Raw genomic sequence first — 24,672 nt, 5'->3', positions numbered from 1 at the left:
AGCAGGCAGAGGCAAACACAAATGACCATTTTCAAAGATTTATTCTTAAGGTATGGTTTTGTCCATAAATCATTGCAATTAAGTTCCAAACATCAATCCATATCAATATCCAATCCATATTCAGTTCTGCATACTTTGCTTTCCATTTATCTTTTACTTTAAAAACCGAGTTAATTAAAATCACAAACATACAAACCAAATAGAAAACACAGGAAGTGGCAAAGGAAGTGGCGCAGCCCAGCAGGCAGGTGTCCATTTTCTTCAAAAGAAGGAGTGGATACTGTGTTTTGACCCTTACCCTACTGCAGAGAAAACTCTCAAAGGTACATAATTATTTTTAAGCATAGCAGCACATTTTTACAGATACGATCTATAGGTTTTTCTTATGTGTGTAGAGATGATAAACAATGACTAACGAGGCCTTACTACTTTAATTGCCTTTTTAAATGCCCGTACACCAGTAGAAAGCAACTTTTTTTCTCGAGCTGACGGACGATGGCCAGAGCATATGATGGATTTAAGTCAATAATTAATTGTTTTAGTCAAAGTATGATACAGTTTAAGTCAGAAGTTTACATACATCTTAGCCAATTTATACTCAGTTTTTCACAATTCCTGACATTTTAATCCTAGTAAAAATTCCGTTTTAGGTCGGTTAGGATCACTACTATATTTTAAGAATGTGAAATGTCAGAATGATAGTAGAGAGAATTATTTTTTCAGCCTTTAGTTTTTTCATCACATTCCCAGTGGGTCAGAAGTTTACATACACTCAATTAGTATTTGGTAGCATTGCCTTTAAATTGTTTAACTTGGGTCAAATGTTTCGGATAGCTTTCCACAAGCTTCCCACAATAAATTGGGTACATTTTGGTCCATTACTCCTGACAGAGCTGGTGTAACTGAATCAGGTTTGTAGGCCTCCTTGCTCGCACACGGTTTTTCAGTTCTGCCCACAAATTATCTATAGGATTGAGGTCAGGGCTTTGTGGCGGGCCGGACCGGGCGCAGTGCGCGCTAACCAAGGTTACCAGGTGCACGGTGTTTCCTCCGACACATTGGTGCGGCTGGCTTCGGGGTTGGATGCGCGCTGTGTTAAGAAGCAGTGCCTTGGTTGGGTTGTCTCCCGAGCCTGTACAGGAGTTGTAGCAACGAGACAAGATAGTAGCTACTAAAACAATTGGATACCACGAAATTGTGGAGAAAAAGGGGTAAAAATAAATGTATCACTAGTCACTTTAAACAATGCCACTTTATATAATGTTTACATTACTCATCTCATATGTATATACTGTACTCTATGCCACACGGCCATCTCGCATCCATATGTACAGAATATGTATTCTTATTCATTCCTTTACATGTGTGTATAAGAATCTGTATTCTTATTCGTTCCTTTACAAATGTGTGTGTGTATAAGGTAGTTGTTGTGAAATGGTTAGATTACTTGTTAGATATTACTACACGGTCGGAACTAGAAGCACAAGCATTTCGCTACACTCGCATTAATATCTGCTAATCATGTATATGTGACCAATAAAATTTGATTTGGTAAGAAGGATGGTCTCAGGGTCCGAGGGTGTACCCGCGGATTTCAAAATCAGTCATCTAAATTAATTTCTAAATAAATGGTATTGGCTACCATTTGAATTACATATTTCAATGAATGACATCAAATGAATGACATCAAATGGATATCAAAGAGTGTATTAAGTCCATCTATAGATATTTGTAGCCTACCGTCATTATATAATATAAAACCCCATTGTAATAACTCAACTAAAGTGTGGCTGACGTCGAAAGCCACACTAATCGCACAGCCCTACAGCATCCCCAACGCGTCATATGACCATCCCCCAGCAGATGGTTTGCGTGATGTCACATTGATTCGTGAGGAGAGCGCCTTTCGTTCGACCTGGAGAAATTTTGAAGGATTTTATCACAAGTAAGCTAATTCATAACTGATTAAATCTATATATGTAAATGTGAATTTTACAAACAGAACGGTATCAAACAGAAATGCATTTTCTTAAATGGTGAATTTGAACATGCTGTCATCTTGCGCGAGTCCTCACCTTGAGAACATTTCCTCTCTGGTCCATGCACTTCAGCTGATGATGCGATGCGGCTTGGTGTTGTTTAAAATAATAGTGATAGACCTACTGTACTCTTTGTCATCCCAAATCAAAAGGAAGAAATTGCAAATAAGGTCAGTCGACCATTAATCGACGATGTTAGAATAATTCTGTATTTGCATTAGGCCGTAGGCCTAATAACCATAGACCTTCGGTCAAAATATAACCGTTTGTGATATAAACGAAATTCATTATTATCTATTCATAATACTCAAATGTTTATTTCAGTGACCATCAAACTGAGGTGCTATCTATTTATTTCGGCGTCATTTTGGTTGAAATATGGCTATAGCGGGTAATTTCAAGCAATATTTCAGACATGTGTCCTCATAATTTTCAATTAGCCGAAATAATTGTTAGAAAGACGTATATAAATTCATCAATAATATCCCTATCATTGTTCCCCGTGTTCACCGTTGCCTTCGTCATATTATGAAAGATGCTCAATAGTCTACTGGTAGCCTACAGCAGCAGCATCATCATAATGGCGTCCTTGAGATGAAGGACAGTGCGGCAGAGAAAACGACATCGCTTTCTGAAATTGAGAGAATATTTGATATTTTAACGATTGAACGTAATATGCTTTATGTTATTTAGAACATTGTAGAAATGTATTAGAATATACCTAACCTATATGAATTATGTTCGGGTTGACTACCTGGGCAGCGGATATATGTTTAGCATCTTTACGCACGAGTAGGATTTCCATTGGACACGGACAGTTAATCCTCATATCCGTGTTGACTGATCCTGATGACAGTCCTTTCACATCTGGAAAGAAAAAGGAAGCCATAGAATTAGAAGAATGACATACAGTACCAGTCAAAAGTTTGGACACTATTTCTGATCAATTTGATTATATTTTAATGGACAAAAAAAAATGTTTTTCTTTCAAAAACAAGGATATTTCTAAGTGCCCCCAAACTTTTGAATGGTAGTCCAAATGCCAGACCTACTGCTCTTGAACTGTTCAAGCTAGAGACACACCAACCCAACTTTGTTCAGGCTAACTATCTATCTGTCCATCCTTGTCATTTTGCCCTTAATTTTGCCAACAGGGGTATTATTATTTTTACCTTAAAGGGTGAGTGTGTCAGGTGGTCACCATGGGGGAACTGTTCAGGAGCGAGGAGATGACACTTGCCCAGCTCTTCCTCCAGTCTGAGGCAGCCTACTGCTGTGTCAGCGAGCTGGGAGAACTGGGAATGGTTCAGTTCCGCGATGTAAGTAACATACCAGTCATCTATCTATTTAAAAAAAAAAGGATTTAACCTTTATTTAATTAAACAGGAAGTCTGATTGAGGTCAGAATACCTCTTTCCCAAGGTAGACCTGGCCAAGAAGGGCAACTTTGACACCTGTTTCTGTTTGAATCTTTAGCTCAACCCAGACGTGAATGTGTTCCAGAGGAAGTTTGTGAATGAAGTGAGGAGGTGTGAGGAGATGGACAGGAAACTAAGTGAGTGATTTCACAATATGTTGAATGAATAAATGAATACATTTTATTTGACATATTTAATATATGTATAGAGATATGTCAGCCAAGTGAGCCAACAATACATCCAATGTTTTTGAGAATTAAAAACACAGTAAGTGTTACACAATAAAGACATTTACATTGTGGTCCTCCCTATTTCTAGGTGGGTAACAGAATGGACAGCTTGGGCAAAACATAGCAGGGACAGTTCATATAATACCACATTAAGTGCATTCGGACCCCTTGACTTTTTCCACATTTTGTTACATTACAGCCTTGGATTGAATAGTTTTTTCTCTCATCAATCTACAGTCGTGGCCAAAAGTTTTGAGAATGACACAAATGTTAATTTCCACAACGTTTGCTGTTTCAGTGTCTTTAGATATTTTTGTCAGATGTTACCATGGAATACTGAAGTATAATTACAAGCATTTCATAAGTGTCAAAGGCTTTTATTGACAATTACATGAAGTTGATGCAAAGAGTCAATATTTGCAGTGTTGACCCTTCTTTTTCAAGACCTCTGCAATCCGCCCTGGCATGCTGTCAATGAACTTCTGGGCCACATCCTGACTGACGGCAGCCCATTCTTGCATAATCAATGCTTGGAGTTTGTCAGAATTTGTGGGTTTTTGTTTGTCTACCCGCCTCTTGAGGAATGACCACAAGTTCTCAATGGGATTAAGATCTGGGGAGTTTCCTGGCCATGGACCCAAAATATCGATGTTTTGTTCCCCCGAGCCACCTAGTTATCACTTTTGCCTTATAGTAAGGTGTGCCATCATGCTGGAAAAGGCATTGTTCGTCACCAAACTGTTCATGGATGGTTGGGAAATGTTGTTCTCTTAGGATGTGTTGGTACCATTCTTTATTTATGGCTGTGTTCTTAGGCAAAATTGTGAGTGAGCCCACACCCTTGGCTGAGAAGCAACCCCACACATGAATGGTCTCAGGATGATTTACTGTTGGCATGACATAGGACTGATGGTAGCGCTCACCTTGTCTTCTCCGGACAAGATTTTTTCCGGATGCCCCAAACAATCGGAAAGGGGATTCATCAGAGAAAATTACTTTACCCCAGTCCTCAGCAGTCCAATCCCTGTACCTTTTGCAGAATATCAGTCTGTCCCTGATGTTTTTCCTGGAGAGAAGTGGCTTCTTTGCTGTCCTTCTTGACACCAGGCCATCCTCCAAAAGTCTTCGCCACACTATGCATGCAAATGCACTCACCCCTGCCTGCTGCCATTCCTGAGAAAGCTCTGTACTGGTGGTGCTCCGATCAGCTGAATCAACTTTAGGAGATGGTCCTGGCGCTTGCTGGACTTTCTTGGGTGCCCTGAAGCCTTCTTCACAAAAGTTGAACCGCTCTCCTTGAAGTTCTTGATGATCCGATAAATGGTTGATTTAGGTGCAATCTTACTGGCAGCAATATCCTTGCCTGTGAAGCCCTTTTTGTGCAAAGTAATGATGACGGCACGTGTTTCCTTGCAGGTAACCATGGTTGACAGAGGAAGAACAAGGATTCCAAGCACCACCCTCCTTTTGAAGCTTCCAGTCTGTTATTCAAACTCAATTAGCATGACAGAGTGATCTCCAGCCATGTCCTCGTCAACAATCACACCTGTGTTAACGAGAGAATCACTGACATGATGTCAGCTGGTCCTTTTGTGGCAGGGCTGAAATGCAGTGGACATGTTTTTGGGGGATTCAGTTCATTTGCATGGCAAAGAGGGACTTTGCAATTAATTGCAATTCATCTGATCACTCTTCATAACATTCTGGAGTATATGCAAATTGCCATCATACAAACTGAGGCAGCAGACTTTGTGAAAATTAATATTTGTGTCATTCTCAAAACCTTTGGCCACGACTGTACACACAATACCCCATAATGATAAAGAAAAAAACGTTTTTTTAGTGGAAAAATTAACATTTATAAAAAATAAAATAAAAACTGAAATATTAATTTGACTTAAGTATTCTGACCCTTTACTCAGTACTTTGTTGAAACACCTTTGGCAGTGATTACAGCCTCGAGTCTTCTTGGGTATGACTCTACAAGTTGGCTGTAATGAAAACTCAGGGAGAAAAAGGTGTAGATTCACACGCAGAGATGTTTATTTCACCTTCGCAGAAGGCAGGAATCGTGGTTACAGGCAGGCAATGGTCATACACAGGTAGACAAACAGGCAGGTGAATCAAAACTAGGACTGAAGGCTATATAACTGGTTCTCACAAACGAGCTAGGAAACGGCTTAGTAGAGTCAAAACGAATAATACCTATCAAAGGCATAAACAGAATGAACTGAACTAAATAAGGAGCTGATGAGACCAGGTGAGTAACTAACACAGGTGAAATCAATGAACAAAAAATTAAAGACAGGGCTACGTTCAAAAACACAAAGAAACAGGGCTACGTTCAAGAACACAAAGAAACAGAAAACAAGGTTGACTTAAGAAAATAAATACAGAACCTTTAAATGGGCACATCTGTATTTGGGAAGTTTCTCCCATTCTTCTCTGCAGATCCTCTCAAGCTCTGTTGGGTTGGATGGGGAGCGTCGCTGCACAGCTATTTTCATGTCTCTACAGAGATGTTTGATCTGGTTTAAGTCCGGCCTCTGGCTGGGCAACTCAAGGACATTCAGAGACTTCCACTCCTACCTTATCTTGGCTGTGTGTTTAGGGTCGTTATCCTGTTGGAAGGTACTTTGCTTTCTTTCATCTGTCCTTTGGTCCTGACTAGTCTCCCAGTCCCTCCGCTGAAAAACATCCCCACAGCATGATGCTGCCACCATCATGCTTCACCGTAGGGATGGTGCCAGGTTTCCTCCAGATATGATGCTTGGTATTCAGGTCAAAGAGTTCAATCTTGGTTTCATCAGACCAGAGAATCTTGTTTATCATGGTCTGAGAGTCCTTTAGTTGCCTTTTGGCAAACTACAAGTGGGCTGTCATATGCCTTTTACTGAGGAGTGGCTTCCATCTGGTCACTCTACCATAACGGCCTGATTGGTGGAGTGCTGCAGAGATGGTTGTCCTTCTGGAAGCTTCTCCCATCTCCACAGAGGAACTCTGTAGCTCTGTCAGAGTGACCTTCAGACATTTTTTGGTACCCTTCCCCAGATCTGTGCCTCGACACAATCCTGTCTCAGTGCTCTAAGGACAATTCATTCGACCTCAAGGCTTGGTTTTGCTCTGACATGCACAGTCAGCTGTGGGACCTTATATAAACAGGCGTGTGCCTTTCCAAATCAATTGAATTTACCATGTGGACTCCAATCTGTTTGTAGAAACATCTCAAGGATTATCAATAGAAATAGGATGCACCTGAGCTCAATTTCAAGTCTTATAGCAAAGGGTCTGAATACTTATGTAAATAAGGTATTGCAGTTTTTTTGTTTCTTATAAATGTGCAAACATTTCTTAATCAATCAAATTGATTTATAAAGCCCTTCTTACATCAGCTGATGTCACAAAGTGCTGTACAGAAACCTAGCCTAAACCCCCAAACAGCAAGCAATGCAGGTGTAGAAGCACGTTGGCTAGGAAAAACTCCCTACAAATGCCAGAGTTAGGAAGAAACCTAGAGCGGAACCAGGCTATGAGGGGTGGCCAGTCCTCTTCTGGCTGTGCCGAATGGAGATTATAACAGAACATGGCCAAGATGTTCAAATGTTCATAGATGACCAGCAGGGTCAAGTAATAATAATCACAGTGGTTGTCGAGGGTGCAACAGGTCAGCACCTCAGGAATAAATGTCAGTTGGCTTTCCATAGCTGATCATTTAGAGTATCTCTACGGCTCTTGCTGTCTCTAGAGAGTTGAAAACAGCAGGTCTGGGACAGGTAGCACGTCCGGTGAACAGAGACTTATAACCTGTTTTCACTTTGTCGTGATGGGGTATTGTGTGTAGATTGATGAGGGGGATAAAAATGCTTTTAGCAATTTTAGAATAAGTCTGTAACGTAACAAAATGTGGAAAAAGTCAAGGGGTCTGAATACTTTCCGAATTCACTGTACATTGAGATATAGTATTGTTAAGAATACCACACACAGAATGGCACACAGATGTCTATTTCTCCGACAATGCAGAAACTCAATGGCTTAGTCCCAGGTCTGTTTGTGCTTCTGCCTACTACGTATGTTGCCATTGTCAAGCAATTTGGCATGACAATTCCATAAGGAGTTGGCAAGAGATCAGAAACAGACTGGCAACCAGGGTAGAAACTTGCACATGTATTGAATATTACCTGGTGTTTTGCTTTCCAGGGTTTGTCGAGAAGGAGATTAAAAAAGCCAACATCCCGACTGTGGATACAGGAGAGAATCCCGAAGTCCCCTTCCCTAGGGATATGATTGACCTGGAGGTATCTATCCCTGTTGAATACTGCATGTCAGTAATATGAAATGATGAATGTCATTAAACATCAACCCAGATTTAGCACAACACAATTTCACAGATCATTTAATCATCGTTTTTGCCTTATACTACTACTCCATTTACGGAAAAACCACATGACTTGCACGTGATCACATGTGACGTGTTTCAAAACTTCTTAACGTGAAGTTAATGTAATGACATGTGACAACATTTAAAGCAACGTGAAAACGTGATTTTCCACATGTGAAATCATGCGTTTTTTCTGTAAGGGCCTACCTGACAGTGAAGTGGAACTGTGCAGCAGTTCACCTGCTCTAGCCAATACCTCTAAGACCCATGATGACACTTTACCGGACATTGGCCATAATTATAGGATATAGGTAGGACTCATGTTAGGGCCCATGCTTGCTTGTTACTGAGCTGAATAGACTATCCCTTCCATAGAAATAAAAACACTAGAACGGGTATCCTCATTCAAATCAATGGGTCTGTAATGGGTGTACCGGCAGCCATTTGAAAGGTTTATCAATGGGAGTAAAGCAGGAAGTAAAGGCTATGTCCGTTCTAGTGATTTTATTTCTATGACCCCTTCTACCGTTTTTGAATCGCACCCCATCCCATCTAAAGCCTAATCTCATTGGTTGTCTCTGTTTGATTGACAGGCCACGTTTGAGAAGCTGGAGAACGAGCTGAAGGAGATCAACACCAACCAGGAAGCCCTGAAGAAGAACTTCCTGGAGCTGACCGAGCTCAAGCACATCCTGCGACGTACCCAGCAGTTCTTTGACGAGGTCAGCGAGTACCTCCACTCCAATACTTTGGTCACGTTCCAGGCGGACTACATTGCAGATGCATGCCAGATCTCACAACGCCTGGATAGGTTTTTAACATATCAGCTACCCACATCATTTGATATAGCAATTTGATGACCGACTGCTCATGGCACCTAACCATTGACTGATGCAATGCAACATCTGTAATGTAGTTCACCTGGAACACAACCTCTGTTTTCCTCAATCCCTATGACCAAAAGTATGTGGACACCTGCTCATCGAACATCTCATTCCAAAATCATGGAAATGAATATGGAGTTGGTCCCCCCTTTGCTGCTATAACAGCCTCCACTCTTCTGGGAAGGCTTTCCACTAGATGTTGGAACATTGCTTCAAGGACGTGCTTCCATTTAGCTACAAGAGCATTAGTGAGGTTGGGCACTGATGTTGGCAGATTAGGCCTGGCTCGCAGACGGCGTTCCAATTCATCCCAAAGGTGTTCGAAGGGGTTGAGGTCAGGGCTTGGTGCAGGCCAGTCAAGTTCTTCCACACCGATATCAATAAACCATTTATTTATGGACCTCGCTTTGTGCACGGGGGAATTGTCATGCTGAAACAGGATAGGGCCTTCCCCAAACTGTTGCCACAAAGTTGGAAGCACAGAATAGTCTAGAATGTAATTGTGCTGTAGCGTTAAGATGTCTATTTACAGGAACTAAGGGGCCTAGCCCGAACCATGAAAAACAGCCCCAGACCATTATTTATCCTCCACCAAACTTTACAGTTGGCACTATGCATTCGGCAGGTAGCGTTCTCCTGGCTTCTGCCAAACCCAGATTAATCCGTCAGAATGCCAGATGGTGAAGTGTGATTCATCCCTCCAGAGAACTCGTTTCCACTGCTCCAGAGTCCAATGGCGGCGAGCTTTACACCACTCCAGCCGACGCTTGGTAATGTGCATGGTGATCTTAGGCTTGTGTGCGGCTGCTCGGCCATGGAAACCTATTTCATAAAGCTTGCGATGAACAGTTAAGTGCTGACGTTGCTTCAAGAGGCAGTTTGGAACTCGGTAGTGAGGGTTGCAAACGAGGACAGACTTTTTTTACGCACTTCAGCACTCGGCTGTCCCATTCTGTTCTGTGAGCATGTGTTGCCTACCAATTCGTGGCTGAACTGTTGTTGCTCCTAGATGTTTCCACTTCACAATAACAGCACTTACAGTTGACTGAGGCAGCTTGACTGAGGCAGCTCTAGCAGGGCAGAAATTTGTCAAATTGACTTGTTGTTACCATCCTATGACGGTACCACATTGAAAGTCACTGAGCTCTTCAATAAGGCCATTCTACTGCCAATGTTTGTCTATGGAGATGTCATGACTGTGTGCTTGATTTTATACACCTGGTGCATACACGGGTGTGGCTGAAATAGCCGAATCCACTCATTTGAAGGGATGTCCACATACTTTTGTATATATAGTGTATCTTAACAAAGTGGTTGCTGGTTTGTAATGCCAGACTAAATGGCATCTTCCTCCTATCTCCATCATCATCATATTCCTTATGTTCCACAGATGGAGGACCCCGCCCTGATGGAAGAGTCGTCAGCCCTAATGGAGGGTAACGAGGGTGGCCGGGGAGCACCGCTCCGACTGGGGTGAGACACACACACACACAATCACACAATCACACACACGCACCGTACAGCAGTTTTCCCAAAGAAACTTCCAAGCCCTCGGGCACTGAAATTGTCAATTGAAATCCATAGAAACCAAAGTTTGTTAGGCCTGGGTCTAACAGAGTTAGGTGGCTCGCCCTGCTTGAACAATGGTAGGGGAAACACTGGTGGTCTAGGAGATTTACTTTTAACAAACAATACATTAGAGTACGCCCTATAGGGCACTTGAGCTGTACATTGAATGCAATCAGCTGTACAATACATACACCTTTGCATGCTGTAATATTATTTTGTAGCCCAAGGAAAAATATGTTCTAGCTGTCGTGGGGATCATTTAACTCATAGATGTCCAAGTCACCTCTTTTTGGCCTATAGGCATATACAGGCAATTTAAATGAAAGATGGTAGTGGATGGTGTATAAAAAAACTACTGGCCACTGAATAGGGACTGATTTCAATTAACTTTGAGCCAGGCATTGATCCATGCTTGATAATGTCAGGGCTGTGTGTGTGTGTGTGTGTGTGTGTGTGTGTGTGTGTGTGTGTGTGTGTGTGTGTGTGCGTGCGTGCGTGCGTGCGTGCGTGCGTGCGTGCGTGCGTGCGTGTGTGGATATGCTTCCGCACCTATCGGGAGTTCCACTCAGCGGTCGAAAAATGCTAAAGAAAATAATTCCCCTGAAACTGGCGACATGGAACATGAGAACTCTTTTGGACACTGACGATAACAGCAATAGACCCCGTCAGAGAACAGCTTTGATTGCTGCAGAACTAAGGCGCTATAACATTGACATTGCTGCCCTGAGTTAGACCAGGTTCCTGGATGAAAGTTCCCTGAAAGAGGAGGGAGAAGGTTACACCTTCTTCTGGTCAGGTTACCCTCCGGGTGGACAACATCAGCACGGTGTGGGACTGGCAATTAAGAACAGCCTCACACAGCCTCACAACCACCCAGCCTCACCGAAACACCTGTCGGCATAAGTGAAATACTCATGTCTCTCCATATCCCCTTAGCCAAGATGCGTTATGCTACTCTTCTCAGTGCATACGCACCAATGTTACCATCTGAAAATGAGGCAAAGGACTGCTTCTACCAATCACTAGATAAGGCCTGGGTGACTTCAACGCTAGGGTGGGACAGAAAAACAGGATATGGAGTGGAGTGCTGGGTAGGCATTGTGTTGGCCAGGTCAATGAGAACGGCATGATACTGCTAACTCTATGTGCCGAGCATGATCTCATTGTCACTAAGACCTTGTTCCAGCAGAAGAACAAATATAAAACATCATGGATGCACTCACGCTCCAAACACTGGCACCTGGTCGACTACGTCATAGTGAGACGTTGTGACACTAATAACAGCGGCTGCACTATATCCGGCTTGAGAAAGCAACAGTCAGGGTTGAATCCCGCCGCTCTCTCGCTGAAAGGCTGAGGGAGACTGAGCCTCTTCTGAACGCAGAGGACCCCATGGACCAGAAGTGGGCTTCTATTAGCTCAGTGTTCTATCAGGCAGCAGCCCACTCCATTGGCTACAAAGGTAGGAAACATCAGGACTGGTTTGATGAGAATTCTGACACCATCACAACCTTACTGGACAATATGCACAAAGCGCACAGGGCTACTCTCAACAGCCGCACATCTTCTACCTTTCGCAAGTAATGGCATGCGTCGCGCAAGGAAGTGCAAACAACCTTGCGTACTCTGCAGAACAAATGGTGGTCGAAGGAAATCCAAATTTATGCAGATAAAAACACAATTTCTACAACTCAACTAAAGCTATCTATGGCCCGGGAAGTCGCTACATCACCCCCATGAAAACAGCTGATGGTCTGACTCATGAAGGACCAAAACCAGATACTCATGAGGTGGGCTGACCACTTTGAAGCACGACTCAATCAGCACTCTCCTACAGACCACTCCATCCTGGAAGAACTGCCTGTCCGTCCACCTATTCGAGACCTCAATCATTTGCCAACCTTCCAAGAGGTGTTATCAGCTATCCATCCCTCAAGAACAACAAGACTCCTGGTGCTGACAGCATCCAGGCAGAGCTATTTAAGAAGGGAGGTTACTTCTGCACTAGAACGCTCCACCAGTACATCAGTGATGTTTGGGACCGGGAGATCGTCCACCAGCAGCGGGATGCAAATATTGTCACCATCTATAAGAACAAGGTCCATCTGCAGCAACAGCCGGGGGATATCCCTTCTGGCTGTTGCCATCAAGGTCCTGGCAAAGGTGACGTTACGTCCTTCAAATACCTGGGCAGCATCCTCTCTGATGACTGCAGCAACGACCTTAAAATTCAAATTAGGATCAAGCAAGCATCAGCTGCCTTTGGAAAACTCAGACGCAGGGTCTTCCAAACAGGGATTTCCACCTCCACACCAAAGACGCTGTTTATCAAGCCGACTGCATCACCACACTTCTTTACAGCTGTGAAGCCTGGGTCACTCAATCGCCACAACAAGCAGCTCGAGCGATTCTGCATAAGATGCCTGCTGCGCATCCTGGGAATCGCCTGGCACAACCATGTACCCCATACAGAAATACTTGCTAAGACCAACTGCAAGAGTATGGAGGCCATGGTCACCCAACACCAACTGCGCTGGCTTGGGAATGTCATTAGAATGTCTCAGGAGCGCTTGCCGCGGAAGATCTTGTATGGCCAGCTACATCTTGGCCTGCGGTCCATAGGGGGGCAGAAGAAGCGCTACAAGGACCAGCTAAAAACGTTGCTGAAGAAGTGCAACATCAAACCCACAGACCTGGAGGATGCTGCTGCCGACCGTTCCGCTCTGCCAGAGCGGTGTACAGAGGTGGGAGGAGAAGAGCACAAAGAGACAGCAAAAACAGCTCAGGAAACATACAACCATGCCTGCCTCCACCAACACAGACTGCATATGCCCCACCTGCAATAAAGTTTGTGGATCTCGGATTGGACTCTACTGTCACCAAAGAATTCACTGTTAACTCAGAAGTGGAAGTCATCCTTTGATACGATGGACAACCGTAAGCAAGTAAGTGTGAGTGCGTGTCAGTAGGTCAATGGCAGCATATGAAGCTGCCACACCAACAAAAGCAGGGAAATTGACACTCATTATGATCTATAGTCACAGTGTCACGTTCGTCATATGAAGGAGACCAAGGTGCAGCGTGGTATGCATACATTCTCTATTTATTAAATTAATGTCGAACAAAAACAATAAAGAACAAAGGAAACGTGAAGCTGCTGGAGTGCACAAAGACAACTTACTGTAGACATACAAAAAAACATAGGGAATACAAAAACTTGCGTACCCACCCTAGTCACACCCTGACCTAACCAAAATATAAAGAAAACAGAGACGTCTCAGGCCCCCCCCAAGGTGCGGACTCCCGGCCGCAAACCTGAACCTATAGGGGAGGGTCCGGGTGGGCATCTACCCTCGGTGGCGGCTCCGGTTCTGGACGCCGCCCCCCTCCACCTTTGTAGAACCGGACCGTGGATCATCGCCAGAGGCTCTGGATTGCGGATCATCACTGGATCATCACACCCTGACCTAACCAAAATATAAAGAAAACAGAGATATCTCAGGTCAGGGCGTGACACACAGTGACAGAACAGCAAACAACTTGGGCTCATCCATCTTTCAACACATTTGTTTTGCACTGTTCCCGTTGGCGCCTATTGCGTCTATTAGCCATTGACGTATTGGGGTTAATGCTATTAGGCTGGTCTTAGATCAGTTTGTTCTGTAACAACTCATATGGTTGTTGTTATGCCAAAAGGACAAACAGATCTGGGACCAGGCGCCTATGTCAGGAAAAATGTCACGACAACCCAGAGGGATCATGTACAGTGCATTTGATTGGCCAGAACCTGAAACATTTTAATTTGGCCCGAGCAGGTTTGTTGCTGGGGTGATCAGCCGGGAGAGGATCCCTACCTTTGAGAGGATGCTGTGGAGAGTGTGCCGCGGCAACGTCTTTTTACGTCAGGCAGAAATCGAGGACCCCCTGGAGGACCCCGCCACGGTCTGTCAATAATGTTTTTAAAAATCTTACTTCGTATTAAATTTTTAAAAAATGTGTGTGTGTTTTGTGTTGTATGTTTGTTCTTATTCTCTACTGTCTTTCGATTCTTTGTGTATGTATTTTTTAAATGTTATTATGTATACACGCCTGTCTGTGAACTGAGCACCTAAAGGGATAAAAATTCTTAAGTATAAAAAGTTTGTCAATTTTTTTTTTCTTTGACACACCAATGAAGATGAAAAGTACAAAAACGTATTCACACCCAAGTTTGTGCGACCTAACACCCAATGAGCCAGGGCACAAAAAAAATAGAAATACGCGTTGTTCAATAAGTTGTTCCGACGACAGTCACTGCTTGATTGGTGAGATGATTGACTCCTTCTCTCTTACAGGGCGACCAAGTCCACAAGTCAGTCTTCATCATCTTCTTCCAAGGCGATCAGCTGAAGAACAGAGTCAAGAAGATATGTGAGGGGTACGTTACTACCACTAGTCAGTACCCAGTTCGTCCATTAATTTTGCGTTTGAGTGCTGTCAGAAATGTAGATATACGAGTTCCCGACACGGAAATAACCACAACAACGACCCTTAAAGTCGGGAAACTTGGGCCAGAATGATGATACCCGAGTTTATCAGTTGCGACGTTTCATTATCTGATCACGGAACATTGATTTAAATGGGAATGTCTGTTTTCTAGTAAATCTAATTCTATGGTTACCTACAGTATAATTGTAAGTCAGTATGTAAACTGTTGGTTGTGTGTTCCAGGTTCCGGGCCTCCCTCTACCCCTGCCCCGAGACTCCCCAGGAAAGGAAGGAGATGGCTGCTGGGGTCAACACCCGTATTGACGACCTCCAGATGGTATGCAAGACAATGAACACATTGTCACTTAACCATTTACTGCAGTGTGCAAAATCAGGGACACAGTGTTTTTTTGGTTGTCAAACAAATCTACTTTGAAACCAAGGTATACACCTCACACACATGGTTATGGGCTTTAAAAAACAAAGACACCATGTCAGATATAGAGCTGAAAATGTATTCACTTTTGAGTTTGCATCCCAATATTACACTTTATGTACATCACAGATGACTGAAATATAACAAAATAGTTTGACATAGAAATAATGATGAGGCGTATTAATAACATTCTACCCATGAGGCCAATAGAGCGAGATTTGGTAATTTGATGCTACATGTATCCTAATATGGACACCGTACCCAGTGGTAGGCAACTAGATTCAGCAGGGGGATGATTTTTGGCTGAGCTGATGGTTGAGGGCCGCAACATAACAATAATTTCATACCTTAATTACATTGAGACACAATTACATATCTATTATTTTATTTGTGGGATTATTTGGGAACAGACTTCCTAAATTCAACTAATTTTTAGCTGGTGATTTTAACCGTTTTCTTTGACCCAAAACTAAAATCAAAAGCTTGGGCCGTTCACACTACCCTCTGTAGCGCCTTTCTGTCAAATGCCGAGCAGTTGCCATACCAGACGGTGATGCAACTGGTCAGGATGCTCTCGATGGTGCAGCTGTAGAACTTTTTGATGTTCTGGGTACCCATGCCAAATCTTTTCTGTCTCCTGAGGGGGAAAAGGTGTTGTCGTGCCCTCTTCACAACTGTCTTGCTGTGTTTGGACCATGATAGTTTGTTGGTGATGTGGACACCAAGGAACTTGAAACTCTCGACCTGCTCAACTACAGCCCCGCCGAAGTTAATGCGGGCCTGTTCGGCCCACCTTTTCCTATAGTCTATGATCAGCTCCTTTGTCTTGCTCACATTGAAGGAGAGGTTGTTGTCCAGGCACCACACTGCATGCTCTGAGTACATGTCCTGGTAATCCGTCTGTGCAGTCTTCAGTGTTGCTTCAGTGTTGCTTGCCTCAAAGCGAGCATAAAAGGCCTTTAGCTCGTCTGGTAGGCTCGCATCACTGGACAGCTCGCGGCTGGGTTTTCCTTTGTAGTCCGTAATAGTTTGCAAGCCCTGAGTGTTAGAGCCGGTGTAGTAGGATTCAATCTTTGTCTTGTATCGACGCTTTGCCTGTTTGATGGTTCGTCTGAGGGCATAGTGGGATTTCTTAAAAGCGTCCAGATTAGTGTCCCGCTCCTTGAAAGCGGCAGCTCTAGCCTTTAGCTCTTGCGGATGTTGCCTGTAATCCAAAGCTTCTGGTTGGGATATGTACATACGGTCATAGTAGGTACGACATCGTCGATGCACTTATTGACGAAGCCGATGAGGTGGTATACTCCTCAATGACATTGGATGAATCCCGGAACATATTCCAGTCTGTGCTAGCAAAACAGTCCAGTAGCGTAGCATCCATGTCATCTGACCACTTCCATATTGAGCAAGTCACTGGTACTTGCTGCTTTAGTTTTTGCTTGTAAGCAGGAAAACTTGGAGGATAGAATTATGGTCAGATTTGCCAAATGGAGGGCGAGGGAGAGCTTTGTACGCGTCTCTGTGTGTGGAGTAAAGGTGGCCTAGAGTTTTTTTTTTCTGGTTGCTCATGTGACATGCTGATAGAAACTAGGCAAAACAGATTTAAGTTTGCCTGCGTTAAAGTCCCCGGCCACTAGGAGTGCTGCGTCTGCATGAGCATTTTCTTGTTTTCTTATGGCCTTATACAGCTAGTTGAGTGCGGTCTTAGTGCCAGCATCGGTTTGTGGTGGTAAATAGACGGCCGGAATAATGGTAGATAGTGTAGTAGAGGAAAACCTGGTTCAATTTGCTTTCCAACATTGACCTTTCAGCAGGACAATAACCTAAAACACAAGGCCAAATATACACTGGAGTTGCTTACCAAGACGACATTGAATGTTTCTGAGTGGCCTAGTTACAGTTTTGACTCAAATCTCCTTGAAAATCTATAGCAAGACTGGAAAATGGCTGTCTAGCAACAATCAACAACCAACTTGACAGCGCTTGAAGAATTATAAAAGTATAATGTGCAGAAAATTTGCTAACGTTCTAAAAACATGTTTTCACTTTGTCGTCGTGGGGTATTGTGTCTAGGTAGGTGAGAAAAATTATCTATCTAATCCATTTTGAATTCCGGATGTAACACAACAAAATGTGGAATAAGTCAAGGAGTGTGAATACTTTCTGAAGGCACTGTATGATTGTATGATTGTAGTTCCATCCAATCAGGGCCCATGAACTGTCCCAAATGGTTTGTTCCTGCCTGACTACGTTGCAGACGCCTGCATATCAAATAACCACATCATATGATACAGCAATATGATGCCCGACTATGCAGTCGATGGTGTGGCGTGTAACGATTGGTTGATGCGATGCAACGTCTTTCAGGTAGGAACGCCACCCTTCACTGTTGCAAGTGAGGAAGTTACCCAGTTACCCCTTGTTCCGTTCTCAGGCTTGCGTTTGCCAATACGTCATTCTTGTTACACAGGGCTTTTGTGTTTGTGTGACAGTGTTGCATGCTAATCAACAGCATATGCAATGGCAATCATAAATTGTCCCGGAAAGCACATTTATATGTGTGTGCTTGTGTTACACAGTCCCTTGATACTGTTGGTTTAAGTCGCACAATGTTCTCGATGTTGGGATGTGCACATGTGCAGTATCTCAGTACTAGTCGGTAGAGGTCTTTCGCCTCGTATAACAATAATTGTGTTGAACTCTATCCTTATAAAAAAAATAATGTGGTTCTACTTGAAAGGGAAGACTCCCTCTGTCCTCCTTTAACCCTGCCCTCCAGGGGATTAACCGTGCGCAAGCTTTTAAAAATAAATTAAATCTTAGTGGCCGTGTCCGAAATCTGTTTTTCCTACTACTTACTAAAACTACATACTGTTTAGTCAAAGTTAATACAGTAAGCAAAAAATATCAACATACTTGGCTCACCCTTCCTAAGAATGCGTCGTCTAATGTGCAATTTCATTGATACCCGCTATTTGCTCACTTGGTTACAGTGTGTCCCCTTATCTCATTATCAGCTGACTATCAGCTGTTGTCAAACACATGTGCCTGGAAAGACGATTATTTTCCTCAAAAGTGTGCAGCGAATTCTACTAGATGAAAAGCCGAAGTGAGTATAACATCCTGGCATTTAAAGCATACTCGATTTTGGAAATGTCATATACTATAAAACGTAATATTTTCGCGTACCTAAAATGGCTACTATTTAGAACGCAAGTATGGGTATTTGGACATGGTCTATGTCTGAACCATCTGAGGCCTGAAGACTTGCTTTAGCTCCCCTGAGATAATACCTACTACCTAGGCTTAGCTAACACCATCTTGTTGTCTGTGCAGGTCCAAAACCAGATATTTAATCATTAAACTGCACCAACGACCTGAAGACCTGCGTTAGCTCCCCCGAAATAATACCTAGGCTTTAGCTCAACGGGCTAACAAAACCCTCTTTTCTCCCGTGCAGGTGCTGAACCAGACAGAGGACCACAGACAGAGGGTGCTCCAGGCTGCAGCCAAGACCATGAGGGTGTGGTTCATCAAGGTGAGGAAGATGAAGGCCATTTACCACACGCTGAACCTGTGCAACATCGACGTCACCCAGAAGTGCCTGATCGCCGAGGTGTGGTGCCCTGTATCTGACCTGGACTCCATCCAGTTCGCCCTGCGCCGAGGAACGGTGAGTCGGGTCTGCAAATCAGAAGGATTAGAGCTCTGAGGCAGGAACCTCCCTTTAGTTCATTACCTCACTTCCTGTTGTTATTTTGATGAGGAGAATTCGGAATTTAATACAAGACGACGATAAAGTATGAAGTACTTTGCATACTTTATAAACATCATAGAATTTGAGTCGAATAGAAATACTTGGAATTGGACAGTAATCATAATAAAGGGAGAAATTATATTGCTAGATATTAAATACATACAGATTGTCATTGTGCAATCTGTTTTGCCAGGCAAACTAAACTAACAACACGCACAATTTTCACCAGTTCACCCAGAGGTCTATGGAACGTACTCTTTCTGTGCCCTGTTCTTATCTAGAGCTAAATGAAATTACAGGAATAGGCAAACGTTGATGTAATGTTATCATGTAGCCAAATACAACAGTGCTTCTGCCCAGTCTTTGGCCTGCAGAACTGACCTGGGGTCTGTGCCTTCTCCCATTACTCATTGGTCTAAGTGATGTGGCAACCTCCTCACTGAGTCATCTGAAAATATGAAAATGGTGTTTGTGTATTGGCTGTATCAGGTTTGTAATGGGCTTGCGAAGGTGAATTGGCATTTGTCAGGTAATTCTGGTATAGGGTGAAGTTTCCCCTAGATGCTGATCTTGGGTCAGATTTGCATTTTCCACACTAATGATTAAGGTTAGGATTGGGGGAGGGGAAGCTGATCCTAGAGTTGTACCTAGGGCAAACCACGCCATAGCAGAGACTCATTGTGGATTGGTGTGTTTTACAGGAGAGAAGTGGCTCCACAGTGCCCTCCATTCTCAACAGGATGACCACCAAGCAGACTCCGCCCACCTTCAACAAGACCAATAAGTTCACCTCTGGATTCCAGAACATCGTGGACGCTTACGGGATCGGAAATTACCGGGAGATTAACCCAGGTGACATACAAGTCTACACTGTGTGCCTCTGTGTTGTTGTTGTTGGGTCTTTCTGTCGTTGTTGTTGTGTCTATGTATGCTGTTGTGTCTTCGTGTGTTGTTTTGTCTGTCTGTTTTGTTGTGTCTACATAACTGTTATGTCTCTGTGTGTTTTGTGTCTTGTGTTGCTTTGTCTCTTGTCTTGTTTTGTCTCTTGTGTTGTTGTGTCTCTATCTGTATCTTGTTGTTGTTTTCCCCCCATGCCATTGTGTTGTACTGTCCACTGCGATGTGTCTTATTGTGTGCTCCTTCCTACAGCACCGTACACCATCATCACTTTCCCTTTCCTGTTTGCCGTCATGTTCGGGGACATGGGTCACGGTGTGCTGATGACCTGCGCCGCCCTCTACCTGGTCATCCGAGAGAGCCGCATCCTCTCCCAGAAAACTGACAACGAGGTACGTCCCACCAAGAGCGCCGATGACATTGTGTGCTTCTTCTTTCTCCTGAAGTGTGCACACTACTTCTCACAAACCTAAAAGCATTGGATTGGGGAATGAATGGGCCAGGGGGAGTTTCCACCATGTTTCTTATAACACTTAGTTCCTTTAAAGTCAGTGAAGGGATGTGAGCAAGTGCACACTTTGGGAGGAAGGAGATAATTAGGCCAATGTATTGTAGATTTAATTTGGCAAACTATCCTCTCTTGTACAGTAGGCTACATAACTTGGGGCAATTTAAGTAATGTTTTAGTGTTTGGTGTAGTTGAGTGTTGAATGATGGCTGGTACAGGATGCAGACATTCTTTACCCGGTGAGGCCTGGGTTGTGTTCATTAGGGTACGCAACAGAAAACAATTTCCAACGTTTTACAAAGGGAAATTAAAATTTGTGTTTCTTATTGGACTGGTCTACGTTTTCCCTCTCTGTCTGTTTTTTTCCTTTCTGTGCCAATGAACATGACCCAGGCCAGTGCTCCAATGTGTGTTCATACTCTCCCTGCCCTGGCAGATGTTCAACATGGTATTCGCTGGACGCTACATCATCCTGCTGATGGGAATCTTCTCTGTCTACACCGGTATCATCTACAACGATTGCTTTTCCAAATCCCTCAACATGTTTGGCTCCGGTTGGAGTGTCCGGCCCATGTTCAGCCCCAAGGGAGCCAACTGGACGTAAGTTATCCGTCAGTTAACTGTCCAACCTATAAATCCACCAATAACCAACCAATCACTCACGCGACTGCGCGACAGCCAATTGGGAGAAGGCAGTTCTTGGTAACAAGCTTTGACATTAGCTAACAACAAAAGGATACACCCACCACGGGAGATTTCAACAGCATGATTGCTGTTTAACATATTGTAAAAAACTTTCATTCCAGTTAATGTAGTAGCAGGGTTTTTCCACGAAAGGTGACCTTTTTGTGTAGTATAACTTGGTGAAAACATTTTAATTCACCTCATTTTAACACTGTCATGACAATCGGATGTTAAACTCGTCTGAAGTTGGTAACACTGATGTGCCAACTTCTGTCTGTAGCATCGGAACTGTTTGAGATACAAACTAATATGACCCCACTATGGAAAAGGGAGACATTGCTCCGTTTTTCTCAATGACCCCCACAAGTGTCATGGGACTCGTCTGAAGGTAACCCATACAAACAAATGGAAGTATGGAGGTGGTTTTGTGGCAACAAAAATAAGGGGTTAAATATGTTTCCAAAAAAACTCAAATATTCCCTGAGCTTTCTTATATCGCCTAGATATAGGATAGACACTTCAAAACCTTATTCCTTATGATTTATTTTTTAACTGTCTTTTTTGCCATTTATGAATGTTTAATTCAATGCATTTCTAGGCGCTGTAGTATTAAAGGCCAAGTTCAAAATTGTATCATATTTTTTTGTTGTTCTTGTATTTTACCCCAATTATCTCCCCGATTTCGATCTTGTCTCATCGCTGCAACTCCTCAACGGGCTTAGGAGGCGAAGGTTAAGTCATGCGTCCTCTGAACCATGACCCGCCAAACCGCGCTTCTTTACATCCACCCGCCTTAATCCGGAAGCCAGCCGCACCAATGTGTCGGAGGAAACACTGTTCAACTGACGACGAGGTCAGCCTGCAGGCGCCCGGCCCGCCACAAGGAGTCGCTAGAGCGCAATGAGCCAAGAAAAGCCCTCCCGGCCAAACCATCTCCTAACCTGGACGATGCTGGGCCAATTGTGCTCCTCCCTGTGGGACTCCCGGTCACAGCCGGTTGTGATACGTCTTGGGATCAAACCCAAGTCTGTAGTGACTCCTCTAGCACGGTGAAGCAGTGCTTTAGACCGCTACACCACATTGGAAGAACATCAAATTGTTTTTTAATATATATATTTTTAATACCTAAAGGGGTCTTAAAATTCCAAATCAAATTGCTAAATGATCCATAGTATGACCATCTTTTAAAAAATCCATATGTCAGCTTAGTACCCCCAACGGCTTCGACTTTTAGAGTTTAAAATCTTCAGAGAAGTCACAGTGAGTGTACAGAGGGACATTTAGCAAGTCTTTATTTATTTATATACAAAATCTGATTTATTGAATGTTCCATCTGGGGTATATTACAGGGCACTTCATTTATTATACCAGGCTTTTAAAAATCTAATATTGGTGCACTTTCCAGCAATGCATACTAGAAACCCCCTTATGTATACTGTCTGTCAATGATAGCAACGCTCTGCAAATTGTTCACTTCAATTGTCTATAATATATCTAGGTTTGAAACTCTCAATGAAAATAAGGTGCTGCAGCTGGACCCAGCCGTGCCGGGTGTCTTCAATGGCCCCTATCCACTGGGCATAGACCCGGTAAGTCTGTCTGCCCAGTCAGTCGGTCTGTCTGAACTGTTATATTGTCCATCCCTCTGTCTCTCTGTGTCTGTCTATCTGTCTGCACTTACCGGGAGTCATCTCGACAATGAGAGCTCTGAATCTACGCCTCTTCTTTGTGATCTTCAGATCTGGAACATTGCCACCAACAAGTTGACCTTCCTTAACTCCTTCAAGATGAAGATGTCTGTGATCCTGGGAGTGATCCACATGATGTTTGGCGTCTCTCTCAGCCTGTTCAACCACCTGTACGTACCCCTCTGTTTAACCACCTGTACGTACCCCTCTGTTTAATGCTGTAGGTGGTCTGGATGTCCGTTTTGACCTTTTACCTGTAAACCGAAGCGCCAAAGACAAATGGTAATGGTCAATAATGTTATTCTCTTCTCCTCTTCTCATATCTTCTGTTCTCTTACTGTGGGCCAGGTACTTCAAGAAGCCCCTGAACATCTTCCTGGGCTTCATCCCTGAGATTGTCTTCATGGCCAGCCTGTTCGGCTACCTCATCATCCTGGTCTTCTACAAGTGGACGGCCTACGACGCTTTCACCTCCAAGGACGCGCCCAGCCTCCTCATTGCCTTCATCAACATGTGTCTCTTCAACTACGGCGACGTCACCAATAAGCCTCTCTACCGGGGACAGGTGTGACCGGGGGACCCTTCCCTCCCTCCATGCCTCTGTCGCTGATAAGGCTCCATGTCCCCAAAATGTTGTCTGTTAACGTTCTCTCTGTTTTGAATCTATAGATGGGGATCCAGATTGTTTTGGTGCTGATTGCCCTTGCATGTGTTCCCTGTATGCTGATAGTGAAAACTTTGGTGCTTCGGCGCCAGCACCTGTGGAAAAAGCACCTGGTATGTTCATCAGATCTAACCTTTATCCTTTACGACTCTAGTTGATTACCTGTTTTTGAGAACCTGTTGTCGTTTTCTTTCGCTTTTTCCGTGGCCTTTCGTTTCTATGGACTGTATGTTGTATTTCTGTAATGTTGTGCTTGGTTGTGTTTTGCCATACAATGATGCTTAAAGCATGCCTTGGAAAATCTGTGAAGTAAAACAAGTATATTTACTTTGCTATATTTTGATAAAAGATTACAAAGAGATTAGAAATAATTTAGCTGCATGTAAAAAATATTTATTTTGTTATTTGATTAACACAGGGCTAGCTTTGCTTGTTTGGCATATTAGTGGCACCTAACAAGTCTCCAATTTGTACAATATTCCCCATAATTTTAAATATTTGTCTTTTTTTCCATATATTTTACATGTATTTTGCATACATGATTAACATTTTTACATGTATTTTACATATATTTGACATATTTTTTTTTTATATCAATCTGCTTGTTGGGTGCCCCCCTAAGTGCCAAACGCAAACATAACACCCCAAGGCGTGCTTTAAGCCAGACACAGATCTTGTGGCTTTTGTATCTAGTCACAGAAGAGGGAAGAATGCCCTGCAGAGAATCTAGAGCAATCTTTAGAGCAAACAGGCGTGTCCTCATCAACCGGACTCACCCAACAGGGCACACAGAAATTCGGAGGGGTGCGGGTGGGCAACGGGCCCACGGAGGACGAAGCTGGTATCATGGACCACGACGCGCTCTCACAGCACTCTGAGGACGGAGACGAGGTGAGCCAAGGGGTTTAACTGACTACGTACCTTTCTGACATTTTGGCTATGAAGTACCATCATTTCAGACTGAAAGTTCATTCCAAAAAAATATCTATCATCTGATTTTCTCTCAGCTTAGAATAGAATCGAATATCTTCCCACTTCGGACCTTTCTTCCTTCTG

At 43.4% G+C, this 24,672-nt stretch overlaps 1 protein-coding gene across 6 annotated transcripts in view; it reads left to right on the top strand.

Moving 5' to 3' along the window:
* The first annotated feature begins 1,826 nt into the window (after nucleotides 1–1,826).
* atp6v0a1b (ATPase H+ transporting V0 subunit a1b) overlaps nucleotides 1,827–24,672 on the top strand; it is a 37,255-nt gene continuing 14,409 nt past the window's right edge. For 2 of the 6 annotated variants that reach the window (XM_052487633.1, XM_035747069.2), the window contains exons 1-18: nucleotides 1,829–1,945; nucleotides 3,194–3,358; nucleotides 3,516–3,594; nucleotides 7,885–7,982; nucleotides 8,659–8,787; nucleotides 10,340–10,422; nucleotides 14,334–14,460; nucleotides 14,853–14,935; nucleotides 15,229–15,322; nucleotides 18,879–19,091; nucleotides 19,877–20,027; nucleotides 20,325–20,464; nucleotides 21,017–21,180; nucleotides 22,763–22,853; nucleotides 23,004–23,122; nucleotides 23,301–23,517; nucleotides 23,622–23,729; nucleotides 24,400–24,507. In XM_052487633.1, the coding sequence (XP_052343593.1) occupies nucleotides 3,242–3,358; nucleotides 3,516–3,594; nucleotides 7,885–7,982; nucleotides 8,659–8,787; nucleotides 10,340–10,422; nucleotides 14,334–14,460; nucleotides 14,853–14,935; nucleotides 15,229–15,322; nucleotides 18,879–19,091; nucleotides 19,877–20,027; nucleotides 20,325–20,464; nucleotides 21,017–21,180; nucleotides 22,763–22,853; nucleotides 23,004–23,122; nucleotides 23,301–23,517; nucleotides 23,622–23,729; nucleotides 24,400–24,507 (2,121 nt within the window). In that variant the 5' untranslated portion in view covers nucleotides 1,829–1,945; nucleotides 3,194–3,241. Of the gene's footprint in view, nucleotides 1,946–3,190; nucleotides 3,359–3,515; nucleotides 3,595–7,884; nucleotides 7,983–8,658; nucleotides 8,788–10,339; nucleotides 10,423–14,333; nucleotides 14,461–14,852; nucleotides 14,936–15,228; nucleotides 15,323–18,878; nucleotides 19,092–19,876; nucleotides 20,028–20,324; nucleotides 20,465–21,016; nucleotides 21,181–22,762; nucleotides 22,854–23,003; nucleotides 23,123–23,300; nucleotides 23,518–23,621; nucleotides 23,730–24,309; nucleotides 24,508–24,672 lie in introns of all 6 variants that reach the window. The other 4 variants (XM_052487620.1, XM_035747048.2, XM_035747060.2 and 1 more) reach the window with 3 other exon arrangements.

Source organism: Oncorhynchus keta, chromosome 3 (assembly GCF_023373465.1).
Source record: "Oncorhynchus keta strain PuntledgeMale-10-30-2019 chromosome 3, Oket_V2, whole genome shotgun sequence".
NCBI lineage: Eukaryota > Metazoa > Chordata > Actinopteri > Salmoniformes > Salmonidae > Oncorhynchus > Oncorhynchus keta.
Note: the sequence above shows the minus strand (reverse complement) of the source record. Positions and strands in the feature narration are given on the sequence as shown.